This window comes from Mandrillus leucophaeus, unplaced genomic scaffold (genome assembly GCF_000951045.1).
Source record: "Mandrillus leucophaeus isolate KB7577 unplaced genomic scaffold, Mleu.le_1.0 Scaffold466, whole genome shotgun sequence".
NCBI lineage: Eukaryota > Metazoa > Chordata > Mammalia > Primates > Cercopithecidae > Mandrillus > Mandrillus leucophaeus.
Window position 1 is genome coordinate 658,207 of NW_012104987.1, and position 19,348 is coordinate 677,554.

The 19,348-nt window shown below is 36.2% G+C and overlaps 1 protein-coding gene across 1 annotated transcript in view; it reads right to left on the minus strand.

Moving 5' to 3' along the window:
- Positions 1-19,348, minus strand: part of FMN2 (formin 2) — a gene marked incomplete at its 5' end in the record, with an annotated part of 438,038 nt that overhangs the window by 160,887 nt on the left and 257,803 nt on the right. The window contains 5 exons of the mRNA XM_011995030.1: positions 10,712-10,832; positions 10,995-11,054; positions 14,292-14,438; positions 15,579-15,708; positions 15,879-15,970. Coding sequence (XP_011850420.1) covers positions 10,712-10,832; positions 10,995-11,054; positions 14,292-14,438; positions 15,579-15,708; positions 15,879-15,970 — 550 coding nt within the window. The remainder of the gene's footprint in view (positions 1-10,711; positions 10,833-10,994; positions 11,055-14,291; positions 14,439-15,578; positions 15,709-15,878; positions 15,971-19,348) is intronic.

The window sequence follows — 19,348 nt, forward strand, 5'->3', positions numbered from 1 at the left end:
CTGTGGAAGCTTTGTTCTTTCAATCTTCATGATAAATCTTGCTGCTGCTGCTCACTCTTTGGGTTTGCACTACCTTTATGAGCTGTAACATCACTGCAAAGGTCTGTGGCTTCACTCCTGAAGTCAGCGAGACTATGAACCCACCAGAAGGAAGAAGCTCTGGACACATTTAAACATTTGAAGGAACAAACTCCGGACACACCATCTTTAAGAACTGTAACACTCACCACGAGGGTCCGTGGCTTCGTTCTTGAAGTCAGCAAGACCAAGAACCCACCGGAAGGAACCAATTCCAGACACAAAAGTAATACATATTTTGAGATTAATAGTTTAAAAAAGTCAAAGAATACTGAAAAATGTTGATTTAGGTTGAGTACACATGCATGTTGTGTGGAGAAAGGATTGAGGAGAAAGATAAATACTTGAGGCTTGTCAACTGGAAAAAAAATCACACATGAAAATGTTTCTTTCAAATCTTCTGGAAAGAAATGCAAATATCTCAAACAGTAAAACATCATAGTAACCTACATACCACTGACTTGAAGGAAATCATGGAATGACACAATTTTATTAAGAAGCATTTATATGTTACATAGATTACAGAAAATTCTAAACAGTTACTATCTAGAACACTGATTGTCCCTAAAAATAAAAAGATTTGTTTAGCTCTTCCCAGCTCCTCTGTCTCCCTCCTTTGTCAAAATCACAATTGCTTCCAAACTGGTCTCACAAATTCTCCTCTTGCCAGAGCAGTACTTTCAAGACATAAATCATATCACTCCATTTCCCCCAATAGAATCTTTCAATGGCTGGATACTTGCATTTAGAGTAAAATGAAAATTCCTTATAAAGTATACACATTGGTAGAGCTTCTATAATCAGAAAACATTTTCTATCATCTAATGGTCACTGTGTTCTAAGAATGCTGGGGCCCTGGGACATTTCCTCTGCCTGAAATGCCTCTCTGCCTCCTCCTTCATTTCCTTTCCAACACCACCCCACTCCATCAAACACACACCCCTTGTTCACTCAGAATCTTCCTGCCTGTCTATGTGGGATTGATCTGCCCACTACCTACGTCTATGTCTTTACTGCTTTCCACTTCTCTTTACTCAGCCAGTATTTGAATCATGTCAGATTGTTCAAAATTCGAAGATACATTAATTTCATCTCATTGAACTTGGTGGCCCATCTATTCAAATTTTCTCCTATAAATTTTTTCATCTGGTAAAGTATTTATACTTCATGACTCAATTCTCATGATACTACCTAACTCAAACCTGTTCTAACCAATTAGATAGAATTAGGCTCACTCTCCACTCTGCCCCCTGCTCCTACTTTCTCATGGTTGTTACTGTACTTCAGTGCAATTATATTTGTATGTTTGTCTTCTCAACCTTCCCTGAAGGGTTCTGTGCAGTGAACCCCAAAAGGAAGTGGTGTTTGTGTTGAGCTAAAAGGGTGAGCTCTGGATCAGCTTCCTCAGGCCCAGATCCAGCCTCAGCTTGCACTATGTGACCTTTCGTAGGGTATTTACTATCTCTAACTTGCAGTTACCCAATCACTAAAGAGAGGATTAATGATCCTCTCTATGGCATAGGGATTAGATGAGCTAATACATGTAAAATAGTGATACAGAGTAGTCATAGCAAGTTACTTTGAAAGACATAGCAGAATTACCAGCTGGGAGGCTTTTTCAAACCACATATGTGCACAATCTTCACCCTGGTTGTGAATTCTGCTGCAATGAGTCCCATCTCAGGTATGAATATTTTATATCTGTTAGATATATACCTGATATAAATTGAGAGACTTCTGGGATCAGGAACCAGTAAATAATCAAAGTCCAAACGGTTACAGGATGGGTGACTTTGCTCATGCTCTTTCCCATTCTTGAAATTCTATTTTTTTTTTCCTCTTGGGAGAATTTGACAGATCTTTCTAAGTCCAATTTAAATATAATTTTCCAAGTATACCTAACAACTACTACTTCTGTGTTTCTATATAATGAAAAAAATTGTATACTGCATAGTGGTTATTCATATCATCAACAGTCCTCTTTTTAGTCTATGAGCTATGAGGAAAGAATCTACATTTTATTTTCTGTTAATTTAATAAACATTTGTTACATGATTAAGGTATGAGACCATAATGTCTCTAAGATTCTATACTAATCTAAATTTCATACATTTTATTATTCTGTTTTACTTTAAGAAACAACTCACCCATTAAAATTAATCAGTTTTCCTTCTAGAAAGCATTTTTATAACATTTGGTAATATTGAGAACTTGAAAAAATGTTCATTGCCTTTGATCCAGTAATTATAAATCTGAATCTACATTAAAGAAACAACCAGAGATACAACTTTTAAAAGGGCTATGAATAAGAATGTCCAACATTATATACTTAAGAGTAGTGAAAACTGGGAGGAGTCTAATTTCCTACAAGAATCAAATTACTCACTAAATTACAGCACTTTATGAGACGAATTATGAAACCATCCTAAGCAGTTTTTGAAGTATATTAAATACTATGGAAAAATGTTTCTGCTATAATTTTCAGTGAGGAAAAATGTAAGATATAAAGGTGAATACAGAAGTCCAGTCAAACAGAACTTACAACGAATTTATAGCCTGAGCTTTTCCTCTGTTGAAAACACAGAGCAGTGAATGGTAACATATAAAGAGGAAACTAAGCAGACATAGTATGCTTTTAAAAAATGTAAATATCTCCTTGGACCAGAAATAGTAGAGGAGCCCAAGTTAATAAACAGGGCATAAGTAGAAGTCACCGAACTGTGATTGTGGAGGAATAAGTAAAGATCTTGGCTTATGTGGGGACTGGGGATGGGAGAGAATAGATAGGAGGGAAAGGAACCAGTCCCTGTACTGGAAACCCAGAGTGGTAAGTGGTCTCCCAAACTCATGCAAGGAGGATGAAAATATCTACAATTCACGGCTTCCTAGGGCTGTAGCCCACATGTAACTCTATGCCTGGGGCAGCAAGAGTAAGTAGCCAGAGCTTCCCAGCCCAGACCCCAATCAGGTCATTCACTAGTGTGGAGACTGGATCTACAATAAACCTAATACGTCCACAGGGCAGGAGCTCCATGCTGCTGCTAGAAGCTTTGGTTGTGACTTGGGTACCAAAGGCAGGCCAAGTTAAAGCAATTGAAAAAAACATCAAAAGACAGTGAACGATTTTGGGGGTCAGGAGAAGGGACTCAGGGAGGGACACATTCCCTGATAGGTCTCTATCACAATTCTTCAACTCTGCAGTTGTAACACAAACACAGTCACAGCTAATATGTATATGATTGGCCGTGGCTGTGTTCCAACTGAATTTTATTTACAAAAGAGGACAGGTGTAGCCCATAGGCCATAATTTCCTGACTTTTTTTTTTTTTTTAAAGACTAGTCAAGTGCAGTAGTGAGAAGGGGGTAAAGAATAGAATGAACAGTTCAATCTGCAATTGTGAACTTGACATCTTTATAAAAATCATCATTCTAACACCACATAGGAAACTAGTGATTCTGAAGGACAACTTGCAAAAATCACTAAGTGGAAGATGAATTCATTTCAGATGAAACAAAAGCTGAAAAGGACTTTAATATATGTTTACAAATATCAATGAGATAAAAGGAAGTTAAATATCCAAAACAAGAATAAGAAATTAGAGGCAAAATGAATATGATAAAAATGTATTAGGAATCTTGGAAACAAGAATCATTATGATTTAAAGTAACTGCATTGATAACATAAACATTAGAATTAACGAAGTCAAGAGAGAATGAATGAACTAGAAGATAATGATGAGGAATGCATGAAGATAATAGCAAAAGGTGGAAGGTGATTTTAAACATATGAACGAGATGTTAGGAGACATGGGGATTAGATCAAGGGGCTAAAAGGGATTAGACCAATGTACATCTAAAAAGGAGTTTCAGGAAAAAAGAGAAAAGTGAAGTAATACTTGGGCAGACATAATAATTGGGCTGAGAAATTTGTCTACACATTAAGGAAGCCATCAGTATTTTAACAGGAAGCTCTAAATACAGAGCAATACAAAAAAATTTTAAAAGAATATATTCATACCATACATATCCAAGGAAAGCCAAAATGAATAAGAACAATAAGAAGATTATATAAGTCATCAGAGAGAAGACAGCTTATGTACAAAAAAATGAAAATTACTGACAACACATCTATCAGTAATAAGAGGTGCCAGAAGAAAACAAAAATATCTTCAAAATACTGATGAAAAGTCAGTCAGTCTAGAACTCTATTTCTCGTGAAACTATCATTCCAAAACAAGGGGGAACAATTTTTTTCGGTTTGAGATGGAGTCTTGCTCTGTCGCCCAGGCTGGAGTGCAGTGGTGCAATCTCCACTCACTGCAACCTCTGCCTTCCAGGTTCAAGCAATTCTCCTGCCTCAGCCTTCCGAATAGCTGGCATTACAGGCGCCCACCACCATATACGGCTCATTTTTGTATTTTTAGTAGAGACATGGTTTCACCATGTTGGTCAGGCTAGTCTTGAACTCCTGACCTCAAGCAATGAACCCGCCTTGGCCTCCCAAAGTGCTGGGATTACAGGCGTGAGTCACTGCGCCTGGCCTGGACTAAGTTTAACACCCACCCACTCACACTGAAAGAACACCAAATGTGAAGCTCGGGGCGGGGCGTGGTGTGGGGGGAGTATGAGATGCAACAATGGTAGCACAGTAATTATTTAACTATATTCATAAATGTTATTACCTAATAATTATTAAACAGCAGTAATGTTTTTAAGAAAAATGACAGTACCCAAAGTCTGGAAAAAAATTGAAAAGAAAGTAGAAGGAGTTCAATTGCTAGTTAGACTGTTCTAAAACATTCATCTTATTTATAAGAATACACTACATAAATTTATAGCAAGTTATAAAATTGTATAGTTTACAAAATATGTTAACATTTAGGATTACCAAGTAAATTAACAGGAATACTGTGTACATTTTCTTACATGTTATTGGAGGTGTTAGGAAGAGAATATTTAAAAATTTATCAAATAGACAATCAGAAAGAAAATATTATTAGAATATATGTAAATAAATAAAATTAAATTATCCTATTATAAACCAGAAAATGAGTGAACAAAAATTGCAATAATTATGTGCATCATGATCCCAATAGAATAATTCATATATGTATGCACATGCGATAAACACTCACCTACCAGATATAAACAGAACAAAATATAAGAATTATTTATCATTGAACTATAGAAATACAAATGTTTTCTTCTCTACATTTTTTGAGGTTGTCTAAAGTTCCTATGCTAAATAGATATTAATATTAAAATATAACTTAAAAATGGTAAAGATGGTAAATTTTATATTTTACTTCAATAAAATTTTTTTAATTAAAAAAATCATAAAAGAGTAGTGTTGCCTTATCCATGGAGAATACCTTCCAAGATCCCCAGTGGATGCTTGGAGCAGCAGATGGTACTGAAACCTATATATACTATACTTTTTCCTATACATACATACCTATGCTATAGCTTAATTTATAAACTAGGCACAGTAAGAGATTAAAAATAATAATAATAGAACAATTATAACAATATACTCTAAAAGTTCCATGCATGTGGTCTCTCTGTCTCAAAACATTTTATCATACTATACTCACCCTTTTTGTGATCTGTTGGTCTGATAACCAAGATGGCTCCTAAGTCAGGGGTCCTCAGCCCCCAGGCCACAGACGGGTACTGGTCTGTGGCCTGTTAGGAGCCAGGCGACCCAGCAGGAGGTGAGTGGCCAGTGAGAAAGCAAAGCTTCATCTCTATTTACAGCCGCTCCTCATCACAAGCATTACCGCCTGAGCTCTGCCTCCTGTCAGATCAGCGGCAGCGTTAGACTCTCATAGGAGCCAGAACCTTACTGTGAACTGCGCATGTGCGGGATCTAGGGTGTATGCTTCTTAGGAGAATCCAATGTCTGATGATCTGTGACTGCCTCCCATCACCCCCAGATGGGACCATCTAGCTGCAGAAAAAGAAGTTTAGGGCTTCCACTGATTCTACATTACGGTGAGTTGTATAATTACTTCATTATATATTACAATGTAACTATAATAGATGTAAAGTGCACAATAAATGCAATGCGCTTGAATCATCCTGAAAGCATCTCCCTGGCTTGTCCATGGAAAAACTGTCTTCCATGAAACTGGTCCCTATTGCCAAAAAGCTTGGGTTCGTAAGTGACGAACAGGTGGGTAGTGTATACAGCAAGAATACGCTGAACTAAGGGAGGATCCACGTGCCAGAAGGGATGAAGGCAGAGGGCGGGAGAGTTCATCATACCACTCAGAACGGTGCCCAATGCAAAACATATGAATTGTTTATTTCTGAAATTTTCCCCAATATTTTTGGATCAAGGTTGACTATGGGTAACTGAAACCAAGGAAAGTAAAGAATTGGATGGGTGGGGAGGACTACTGTAAAATGTTAGTTTTAAAAAAGCTTATTTGTTTCCTCTCCTCAAACATAAGGGGAAAAAAAGGAAATATCAGAAATGAACAATTTACATGTAATAGTTACAAAGTAGTAGCTGTAAGCCAAAGATAAAATATAGACAAAATTGAGAACTGGTTTTTCCTATAAATCTCTGGACATGGACATTGCTTCCACTTGAAGGTATAGTTAATGAATTTTAAAGGTGTTTTCAACTCAGATATTGAAAAGAGAGAGAGAGTGTGTGTGACTGCAGGGAGGAAGAGCAGAAAGAAAGAGGATACAGAGGAGAACTTGCATGAGAACATTCTCCTCCAGTTCCGGTAACTTAATTACTCAATGCTCTGTGCATGTTGAGTTGATTTAAGTCATGTGGCAAATGCTACAATTCCTATTCAAGAAATGCACTGGAACAGAGTCATCATTTGGCATGACTACATCAAGGAAAGCTGCTGACAGCCAGAAGAGATCAAAAGCAGATCAGGTTGCTTAATGAACTACAAGTCACTGAGCTAAGAAAGCCAGGGAAGCACCCTGAGGAAATATGGAAATCTTGGGAGTGAGCAGAGAAACTAAACACAGTGGATGTTATTATAAAATGCTAAAATGAGATTCAGTTGTCTCATTAAAATGTCTGAGCCATAGCACATTATTTTTCAGCCTTTCCTTAGAAATAAAAACCAAGTCTCTAAGCAGAAACAGAAGTGCTAGAGCCAGTAGATGAGCTACTATGATTATTGCTTATCTGTCTTTATCAAACTAATCACACTGCTTATTCTATGTTTACCTTATTATGAATGGCCAAGATTTATTGGATATTTATTGTATGAAAGGTATTGACAGAAATGCTTTATATATATTATCTTATTTTCTAAACCTTTTATAACAACTTGCCTTTGGGGAACAAAATGTGGCTGTATGAATCCTCTTAAATGAACGCCCTCACTTGATCATGTAGAAGGAATCATTTTTGTCAGGAGTTCGAGACCAGCCTGGCCAACAAGGCAAAACCCTGTCTCTACTAGAAATACAAAAAATTAGCTGGAAGTGGTGGCATGTGCCTGTAATCCCAGCTACTCGCGAGGCTGAGGCAAAAGAATTGCTTGAACCCAGGAGGTGCGGAGGCGGAGGTTGCAGTGAGCCGAGATTGTGCCACTGCACTCCAATCTGGGCAACAGAGCAAGACTGTCAAAAAAAAAAAAAAAAAAAAAAAAAAAAGAAAGAAAAGAAAAAGAAAAAAAAAAGAAAAAGAATCATTTTTAATAGGCTACTTTGATCAAAGTAGACATTATTTCAAAGTAATTGTTCCTAAAATAACATAATCCAATAATTTTCCATTTGACTCCCATTTAGTCAGATGGACATACATATCTATTTATATCCCTCTCATTCCTAAAAAGGACATGAGGCAGATTTCATGCGTTGTTGATATGAAATTCTACATTTGGATATATCTTCATTTCCCAGTAACTGAATTTATATTTCAGTCCATAAGATTTCCTTCCTCGTATCATAAAACATGTTGTTTTTCATGGAAAACCTCACATTTTAGAAAAGCAAAAAAAAAAAAATGAGGTAAATTATGATTTGTCAGTTTTTAATCCTCAGAGTTGGACAGCTTTGTAAATAGCTCTTTGAGCCGATTCCATTTTTTAAGAAGAGTAATATATAATTACATTATTTCATCAACTATAGTATCATTTCTCCAACCTTCCCTGTAAGCTCCTCAAAGGTAAATGCCATTCTTCTGTTACTAACACAGTACCCCAGCCTTGCATTTCTCAAAATATGTTTCAGTGACTACAGAACACACCAGAGATTCTGTGAAAAAAGTGCTCTGTAATGAATGGGACAATTGCAAACCCCCCTATATTTTGGTTTTTTTTTTTTTTTTGGAGGATACCATGAAGTCCTTTTAACTTTAACTTAGCAGTTTCTACATTCATTTGGTCATGAGACTCCCCATTTCAACAAATTCTATCAAATTGTAACAAGCTGTGTTCAGACTGAGGAAAATACTGTGCCAGGCAAATGTGATCATTGTTGACCAAGGGCACAGGTCTGATGATATCTGAAAGATAAGTTCATCTTTCCCTGATATAAAGTGTAAACCTTCAGGGTTAAAATCCTCTCTTTAAACTCTGAGGTACTCAAAAATTGCTAAGATGCTCCTTCCATATCTCATCTTCTGTGCTACCAAATGTAGGCACCTAGCACTTGGAGTTGGCAAATGCAGATGTCAAAATAGTATTCAGAGGCGCTGGCTGCTTGTCTTTTTCTTTCTTTCTTTCTTTCTTTTTTTGAGATGGAGTTTCGCTCTTGTTGCCCAGGCTGAAGTATAATGGTGTAATCTCGGCTCACTGCAACCTCCACCTCCTGGGTTCAAGCGATTCTCCTGCCTCAGCCTCCCAAGTAACTGGGATTACAGGCATGTGCCACCACGCCCGGCTACTTTGTATTTTTAGTAGAGACGGGGTTTCTTCATATTGGTCAGGCTGGTCAAGAACTGCCAACTTTAGGTGATCCGCCCGCCTCGGCCTCCCAAAGTGCTGGGATTACAAGTGTGAGCCACCGTGCTCAGCTGGCTGCTTGTCCTTTTCAAGCCCGCTATCTAGTGTTAGGTAGGTCTTTCTTTTTAGCTCCAAGTCTTGCGAGAACTTGCCATTTTCATAGTTACATGTATATTTAATGCCTATAGTAAGAAGTTGTGTATTTATCTTAAGGAAGTGGGATAACATTCCAAAGTGATGCGACTCCAGAAAGCAAACATAAATCCTGATATCCCGATAATAGAGTCACCCATTCCGCTCCTTTATCAGATCACCTGTAAACTATGAAATCCCACTTTACGAGACTGAACTATTGATTGAAGTGGGAAGTGTTTTCCAGATGCTCCAGAAATGCCTCTAGCACCACCTCATAGTGTGTGTAAATTTCATAAGCAAACCAAGATGCCTGTCTTCGGGTTGAAGTGTAATACTATAGCATGAGTGTTTTCTTTCTGTTGCTTTAAGAATTCATTCTTAGCTTAAAATGCACAGTACCAAGATTATACAAATGTAATATAGTTTTATTTATTATTATTGTTGTACGAAAAACAGAGCAAGTCAAGGCAGTCTTTCTTGGCCTCAGCCAATGAGCACCAACTTGTAAGGCTCCAACAGGGTACGTCTAGGGGACAGAATTTCAGCCCTCTTCAACAGCGATGACTGTAACCTTTGTGGATCCACAGCACCTAGCAAATGTCTGATAGGAGCCAGGTCCATAATAAATGTTGTTGAATATATAAGAACTGTAAGCAGACTACATAATGTCCCTATGCTCACTGAAATCCATTTTAAAATATCTGTGACTAGAATATAACAACTCGATGAATTTGATTACAGATCAGTATCTTTGGATAAACATATCTCAAAATTGGGAGTCTCTTAAAAAGTTCTATGTTTTTCGGTTTCTGGACAGGGGTAACCAGGCCTTTTCTTCTCGTATAGTAACACAATATCAAATGAAAAGCTCAGGTAAATGTATTTACTCCTTATCTCTATGTAATACAGCAAGAAAGAAGCTGAAATAGATAGCTGAGGTGTTCACAACTCAATAAGAATATCAAGAAAAGGGGGTAGCAGGAATTTTACTTACAAAATAAAAAAATCTGCAAACTATTTGCTTTTTTGTAAATGCTACTTTTAATTTAGAGATTTGAAAAATTTCAGCCTATTATTCTTCAAAATAATTTTATATAAAGCTTGATTGGTAATAAAACAATATACTTGCATGTGGTTTTTAAGTAGAAGAAGATAATTTTGTTCCCAGGAAAGTTCGTAAGCCAGAAAATCTTGGGCAAGTACACCAAGGGAAAATGGGAGGGACTATTTATCTTCCATTATAACAATGACATAATTTGTATCCAACCATGACACGACCAATACCCAAATGTTCTTGGTTATAAAATAAAAATGAAAACAAAATGTAAACTTATTCCTGACAAAACAGATTAACTGAAATAACCAAGATATTACTTAATAACCAAATTTTTGACACACATAACGTTTTAAACAACTAAAGAATATAGGCAAAATTGTTCTTTTGCCACACACACACAAATTTAGTTCTATAAAGATAAAAAAGATTACTTTTCTCTAAAAACATTGAAAAGTCTGCCTTCTCTCATTAAAAAAGCATAAACAGAAAACATGAGTTCAGGATTTTAAGTTACCTTTCAAGTCTTTCTTCAGTTTTCTGAGATCTTTTTGAAAATCTTCAAACTTCATCTGTGAGGCCTGGAAAAGGTCCTGGGGTTCTGGCAGTGGAAAGAGGCACTGTTCTTTTCCAGCATCCTAATGAACAAAAAACCCCATTATAGTCAAAGAAATTGGTTATCAACATAAAAAAGAATAATGGCAGGTATCTCCAAACCAAAAACAACAACAAAAAGTACTGCCAAATCATCCAACAAATAAAGAATAATGGAATGTGACTAGATGTAAAAATTGTCTTACCTCATCAAAATTTCGGAGATAATACGAAACAATATATGACAAAAGGCTTCTGCTATTGTCCTAGGCAGAAAGACCAAAGTCAGTAACAACGTATTTTTTAACTAATTAAATATAAAGTGTTACCAAAAAAGATTCCAGTAAATTCATATATATACATGAGAACATTTGGAATGTAATGTGAAATTTTACATTTTGAATTGTCTTGGCCATTGTGTCTAAGGAGTTTGATGGCTTAAAAGATTTTTCTCCCCAGTGTTCCAATCTTAGCACAGCTATTTAGGGGCAAAGTCTAAACTGTAAATACTTTCCAATTGTTACCCCCCTCAATTAGAAATTTAGCTCATGTCTTGTATATTTTATTATTTTGTGTTTTTACTGTTTTATTTGATAATTTTTTGTTTTAAAACTACTATCTTAAAGGAAATAATTAAACATTGCTAGCATTGATATATAGCTGAACAAATAGGTACCACTCCAACAGTAACTTTGATTGAGGCTCATTAGCATATAGATTAGGGAAATTAAAAAGCTAAGTACCATTTTAAGCAAAGGGGAGCTTTTAACAATTCCAATATTATAATTTGTTATGTCAGCAATTGAGATTTGACAAATTAATACTCATGTGTTTATAAATAAGACAATGTGGGTAGTTCTATTTAAAAAAAGGTAAAATTGTTTCATATCTAACACACTTCGAAAATACCTTTTCACCTCCTTTCTGGTTTACTGAGTGGCATTAATTTTTATTTAGCTTTTTTGTGTAGTGTTCCAAAGTAGTAGTAGATACTCTGAATTTGAGAGCTCAGGTATATATTTTACTTTAAAAACAAACCCTATGATACAAACTACATTCTCTGGAATGTTTAATATAACCACGATTTTTTTCTATATTTGTAAAAAGAGCAAAACCTCTTTATAAACAAGTTTGACATGAGTCAGTAATATAGCTATTAAAGACATCCCTCATTAGACAGGATTTGCTTGTAAAATGATTTAAGCAACTTGAGTTCCTTTCTCTCTCCCAACTTGTAATTCAATGAAACGGCTGGCAGCACCTGAATCAATTAACAAAACTAGGCGCACTAAGAGAAAATTCTAAGTGTTCAAAGTAACAGCTCTGTCCATGGAGGTCTATAAACAGTACTAAGGAATAAGTATAGTTACATTTGTTTTACAGAGAAAGAACCAATTCAGGAAGACTTTGCATAGCTCTTCTGAGTACAAGTGAAACTATTATAAAAACTTATTTCTTGATTACATATTAAAATTTTTATTTTAGATTACCCCTTGATTATCTAAATTAATGACATTTAGTCTAATAGAGTATTGAATACGATATATAAACTGATACCAAAAAAGTTCCACAAATAATCTCTTATTTGTATATGATCACTAGAATCTATTTCCAGTTCATTTCTATAATTTAAACACGATATTGATGCTATGTATTTCAATATTATTTGCAAAAGTTGTTTCACTCCAACAAGCAGTTGCTGAGTATTCAAGAATCACCATAGGTTAAGAAAAGGACTTCTTTTCTTTTTTTTTTTTTTTTTTTTTTTGAGAAGGGGTCTCACTGTATAACCCAGGTTGGCCTCAAAAAGTCCTCCCAAGTAGCTGGGATTATGGGCTCATGCTATTGCACTCGGCTTAAGCATTTTTTTTAAACAAATGTAATTTATCAGCTCTCTATAGTAAGACTTCTATGAAAATGTGTATCATACACATGAGCATTTGAACAAACAATTATAAAAATAAAAACATCATATGTGTGGGTGTACCAGGGAAGGACTACGAATTATTCAGTGTTGGAAAAGCAGTGTTCACGTTCCATAGATGCTCAATGAAAGACCGTTGAATGAGTATCTGTATTAATTTGACCCCCCCCCCCCACACACACACACACATGGACGCTGACTTACAATGGTTCATCTTACAATTTTTTGACTTTACAATGGTACAAAAGTGATACACATTCAGTAGAAACTATACTTTGAGTACCCATACAACCATTCTGTTTTTCACTTGCAGCACAGTATTCAATAAATTACATGTGATATTCAGCACTTTATTATAAAATAGGCTTTGTGTTAGATGATTTGCCCAACTGTAGGCTGAGGTAAGTGTTCTGAGCATGTTTGAGGCAGGCTAGGCTAAGCTTTGATGCTTACTAGGTTAGATGTATTGAATGCCTTTTCACTTATGGTATTTTCAACTTAGGATGGGTTTATCAGGCCATAACTCCATTTTACATTCAGAATCATCTGTATATAAAATAATAAACAAATTGTTGGCTGGCAGAAAATTTTTTTTTTTTTTTGAGACGGAGTCTCGCTCTGTCGCCTTGGCGGGAGTGCAGTGGTGCGATCTCGGCTCACTGCAAGCTCTGCCTCCCGGGTTCATGCCATTCTCCTGCCTCAGTCTAAAAGTCTGTCTCTCTCCCATGAAGGAAATTATTTCATTATCTAGGAAGGACAATCCTACATATTTTTATTTCTACAAGCCAATTATTAAACTTAATATTTCAAAAACATGTCCAGAATTTCCTTTATCTTACTTTTTTGTGTGATGATTCTTTTATTAGAGAAATGTAACTCTTTTATTTTTTAAGTTTATCATCTCAGACTTCATTCTGTGACTCTAACCATCATTCCTAACCTCATATTTCTCCTGGCACTCTCACAATTGCTTAGATATTAATTTCAAACAAACACAACTGCAGAAGTAGTACCAAAAATAATTAGGTCTGCAAGAGGGCTTAGACATCCCCCGACGCACCAGTATCAAGGAGAAAATTATATGCAGCAGAGTAGAATCATCTTTTATATTTTATTTACAAGCCATTTTATTCATCTTTGTGTTATTTTCAAAATATGGACCTATTGGCCTCCACTGCTTGACATGACAAAGAAAAAAACAAGAGATACACTGTCTAACTCATAGAAAATAATTAGCCTTCAGATTCCAAAAGGATAAATACTAGCAGACATGGGAAAGATACAGTAAAAGAAATTATTGTTTTTATATTAAAACAATATAAAAAGTTATTTTATATTGTTTTTATATTAAAAAGTTGTAATTATTAATTAGACAGAATAAAAATTATTCACTTTAGGTAACATTATTAATCACAAATATCTGATGGACATTACTTTTTTTCTAGCTCAGAACATAAAGAAACATTTGGCCTAGGAACATAAAAGAAATATTTATTACAACTGCTTTACATTCAGACTTATTACTAAACAAAACATTGAATTCTCAATTTGCCTATGTCCACTCATGCAAAATACTTACACTGCTCTTGACATCTTTCAGTTTTGGAAGAATGTCTAATCCAAAGCCATCTGCCTGTCCTCGAGTCTTATTTCCTCCATTCATGTAGTTGCCAAAGGCAAGAACCAAACCTAGAACCTGCATAACCCCTGGGCCATTTTTTAACGTCTGTGAAACAGAACAACAAAAAACAACTTCTATACCAGGTTTTGTTTGAATCATCGAGTCAATGCCAGCTATTTGTATTAGTAGTTTTGGGTCACAACGAAACTTTATCATTTCTAATTATTAGGTATATGTTAAGAGCAGTATCTTGAAAGTTAGTAAAAGCTGCACCACCCACAAACATTCAGGTATGCCTCTGTAAGCTGGGGGACGCTATGTTAGGCCATGTCTATGATGCAATCGCAAGGAAAACAAGGTTGTGTGAGAACTATTAAGGCTATATGGGAACTAAAGCCACATGAGAATAAGGATATATGAGAACTATTAAATAAGGCCAAATGAGAACTATTACAAAATAACATCACTAATATATCTGCCATTGTCTTAATTGTGCCTATATGTCTGGAACAAAACAAATTTTTTGGCCTCAGCAGAGGAAACCAAAAAGCAGACACAGAGATTAATTTCTAAATTTAGGTTTACCCCCAAAGAGCTCACACTCATTTCTTTCAAAACACTGTGTTTAACTTAAATTTGCATGTCACTTCTTCTGAAAATGTGAGCCTTTAAGAACATCTTTTCACTTTTCAAAATGATTTACCGCAACTAGAACAAATGGTACTACTGATACTTGACAAATTGTTTTAAATGTTAACATTGGTTGTTTCTGCCAAGCATTTATTTTTTGTTTTCAGAAGAATATCTGTCTCCTGTTGAGTCATATGGCTGTTCCTAAATTATTTGGCTGGAATAATTATTAACAATTTGTGGAGGAGTCCTTCCAGACAACGAAAGAAAGTAAAGAAAAATGCCTTCAAATCACATTCCTTTGGAAGTCTGATGTCTGAGAGGACCGTGAAAACTGAAGATTTTGTTTTGGCAAAAGGAGAGGACAGAGAAGTCTCTGGAGGCCAACATGTACTGGCCACATTCTAGCAATGTGGTCTTGCAGCCCTGGGCACCCCTCGGAACATTTGCTTTGATCTTGAAGGTCAATCATAAAATGTTCCCTTCTGTGGGACTGTGATCCGTCAAATTTGGTGAGTACTTCGAGTAAATAAAAGAACGCTTTTCTGAAATATGAACATGGCTGAGCACAATTAAATGAGATTCAAGTTCAGCTCTCTTTGGACCAGAACTTACCTCACACAATTTCTGTAGTAATTCCAGTTTGCGATGAATTGAGCAAATGCTTTCTGAAAACGTGGACTGGAACAGGATGCAAAAGACTCGCTCTGAAAAGTTGGGGATTAGTGACAGTTCATAAAGGAACCTAGGGAAATAAAGCCAAGTTAAGAAGAAAAATATAATTCACATCCACAGATGTTTATTCTCATCTCATTCATAACAAGTATGCACTGAAGACACTGCATTGCATTTTCCAAACAAAACGGGCCCACCCATGGCCTGGACGCCCTCTGCACGGCTATAAGGCATGCTTACTGCTCAGGTTTGTCCAGAGACTTGGCATTTTCCTTGTCTTTGGAAGACCGGCCATGCTTTTCTATTTTTTCCAGTTCGTCTGACTGTGCTCTCTAGAAAAACAAAAACCAAACAGTTTTTCAAAGTCTGGCCAACTGAATCCCTTAAATAATCGAATTATCTTGATAAATGTACTGATCTGAATACAGCAAAACTCTATCTGTTTTCATGTTTCTTAGCATCTGTATGTAGTAAAGCTTGACTTAATTCATGAGGCATTTGAAAGTCTAAATATGGCCGGGTGCAGTGGCTCATGCCTGTAATCCCAGCACTTTGGGAGGCCGAGGCGGGCGGATCACCTGAGGTCAGGAGTTTGAGGACTGGCCTGGCCAATATGGTGAAACCCCATCTCTACTAAAAATACAAAAATTAGCGGGGCGTGGTGGCGGGTGCCTGTAATCCCAGCTACTTGAGAGGCTGAGGCAGGAGAATCGCCTGAACCTGGGAGGAGGAGGTTGCAGTGAGCTGAGATTGTACCACTGAACTCCAGCCTGGGTGACAGAGTGAGACTCCATCTCAAATAAATAAATAAATAAATAAATAAATAAATAAATAAAATAAAACAAAGTAAAGTAAAATAAAATAAAATAAAGTGTAAATATGTTTAATGTGAGCCAGATTATCCCCAAGTCTTCCAAATAATGTTATTAACTATTAGTGATCTGAGAAATGTTTATTCATTCAAGCATGCTTTAAAACAATAGTTTTCCTTTGTTATTTTGGCTGTTTATAATACTTTCTAGAACACAAGCATTTCATTTTATAAAGTAGTCGCCCAGGTGGGAGTACAATGGCATGACATCTGCTCACTGCAACCTGCGCCTCCCGGGTTCCAGTGATTCTCCTGCCTCAGCCTCCTAAGTAGCTGGGATTACAGGCACCTGCCACTACATCCGGCTCATTTTTTGTATTTTTAGTAGAGATGAGGTTTCACCATGTTGGCCAGGCTAGTCTCGAACTCCTGACCTCAGGTGATCCACCCATCTCGGCCTCCCAAACTGCTGGGATTACAGGCATGAGTCACTGCACCTGGCCTGGATTTTCTTTTTGATACAAAAATGACTCCATGCTTATTTTCTTCTTAAGTGTTTTCTGTCACCCTTTATAATCTCAAACTAAAAATTTGTCATTCTAACTGTGTTTCCTTATGAGAGAAGATCCTGTACATTTTTAATATTAATATAGGGTAGGAGATTTTATAGACTTCAGGAAGCACAAATCTGTATTTTATAGAGTATTTGGATTATTTTTATTTGTAGTCCTGTCTTTATTTTACAACTCACAAAGGGGTATTAAAAGAGCCAAAATATCACATTATCTACATGCATTAAGAATAGACCACCATATTATGATTTCTGAGTCCAGTCTTCAGAAGTTAACATTCTTTCAATATTATTTTTGTTTAAATAGACAAGCAGCTCAGCCAAGAACTGCTACAGAAGCTAGAGCCTGATAGATTTCAAGAGAATTGATAGATACCACCTAAACAAAGCGAGGTTCTGCTTTGTATTTACTGATTGTTTTGAAATGCAGGTTTTCAGTTGATAGGATTAACTAACAAAGACTTGTCTCAAAAGAAGCTTCTTTTAACAAGGGAAGAACTTATGAGAGATCTGTCAGAGAAGTTGATCCTCTGACAGTTTCATGAATTTTGCATTTGGAATGTGACGCATCAAAAGAATACAAAGAAGTAAAGGAGGTACATTTTACTGGAAACATTCCAAGCTACTCCAAAAACTAAAACTCTTCTTCTAGAATTTCAATTGCACAGTAATCTTACTTTTCTCCCCAGTTTTTTGTGGCTTTGCTCAAGGATTTTACTACTTGAGCAAATACTACTTCATTCATTTGTCAGTTACCTATGAGAGTCAGCCTCACAAATAATATCATAAGACCATGTAAAGCCATATTACAAGACAAATACCGATCTTTCTGGCAAATGAGAGACTTGGGTAATATTCTAAAAGAACATTACAGCTAAGAATACAGACAAGGCAAGGGTTGTTTTAAGACACACAAGTCCCCACCAAACTATAACACATAAAGGTCTCCAATCCCTATAATCTCTTTATTCTTTTAAAGGAAAGCGTTTCTACCAGACAGTTGGTTAGTCAACTACCTCCAAGCCCAACCCCTCTCTATACCCAAAACCTCATTAAAAAAAAAAAAAAAATCCAGCTTGCTACAGTTTGGTGACATAATTAGGTTTCTTAGTTTGATTTTGTTTAGACACCTTAATATAGACTCAATCTAGCTGTTGAATAGACTCAACGTGGGGTTGAATGACTAGAATCCTATTCCATGGACACAGTAAATTTCCCTGGGTCTTAAACAACACAAAAACAAATCAAAAGGCAGCTGTAAGAGCAAAAAGATGGCTAAGGTAAATCAGAGTAATAATTAAAGATACAAGAGAAGGATGAAATTCATCAATGTCTTCAGAACAAAGTGACTTTCTATTAGTACTCTAGAGGCACTCCCCAAACTATTCAGCACACATGAAGTACTAATTGCACAGTCCTTTATACCCTGTACTCTATTAGACCATTTCTGCTCACTTCAGAAAGAAATAAAGCTGCCCTGGGCTAACAGTAAACTTCACGGCAAGTCGAGGGAACTGTCACTTTATCTATGCCCCTTTCTTGTTCCTTTCTTGTTCTCTACAACTATGTGTACATGATATTATCTCTTCTGTTCCCTTTTCTCTCTGGGGCTTAGTTAACTCCACTTCAGGTAATCTTTGGCCCTCTCACTCTCATATACACACATGCACACATATATACATACTTATGTGTACACACACAGACACGGTCGATTCTTGCTATTTACGGACTGGGCACGGAATCAGCATATACTGAACTATTACTCCTAGAAAAAATATAGGGCTTCTGTGAGCCTCTGGGGTCACAACATTTTCATTGACTGATCAATACATAACATTGTTTGATGTTTAAAGACGTTTAATATATTCTGTTGATTCATTAATACTCAAGGCCAGCAGCACCATGGCTCATGCCTCAACAAAGCTTGTCCACAACACAGATTTTTCCCCATCAGGGACATCACAGCCATCTTGTGCTCAGAAGCATTAGCCAGCACTTCAACACTGTGCTTGTGGCCCTCTGAGACTACAAAATCACTAACAAAAGCACAACAGTGCAAAAAACATGGTACTAAATAGACTGCAAAAAGGATGCCTTACTGCACAAGAGCTGAAACAAAAAGACAGAATGTTGCCTTGTTTGATTTCAGTTAAGAACATGCATATTGGGAGACTCACATTTTTACCACTCAATACATGTTTGCAAATAACTACAAAAGCCCCATGCATGTCAGTATGTCAGTTTTGGAGTTAAAAATATATTTTAGTGACTAGGCAAGTTAGCAAATATAGAATCTGCAAATAATGAAGATCAAATCTGAATGTGTGT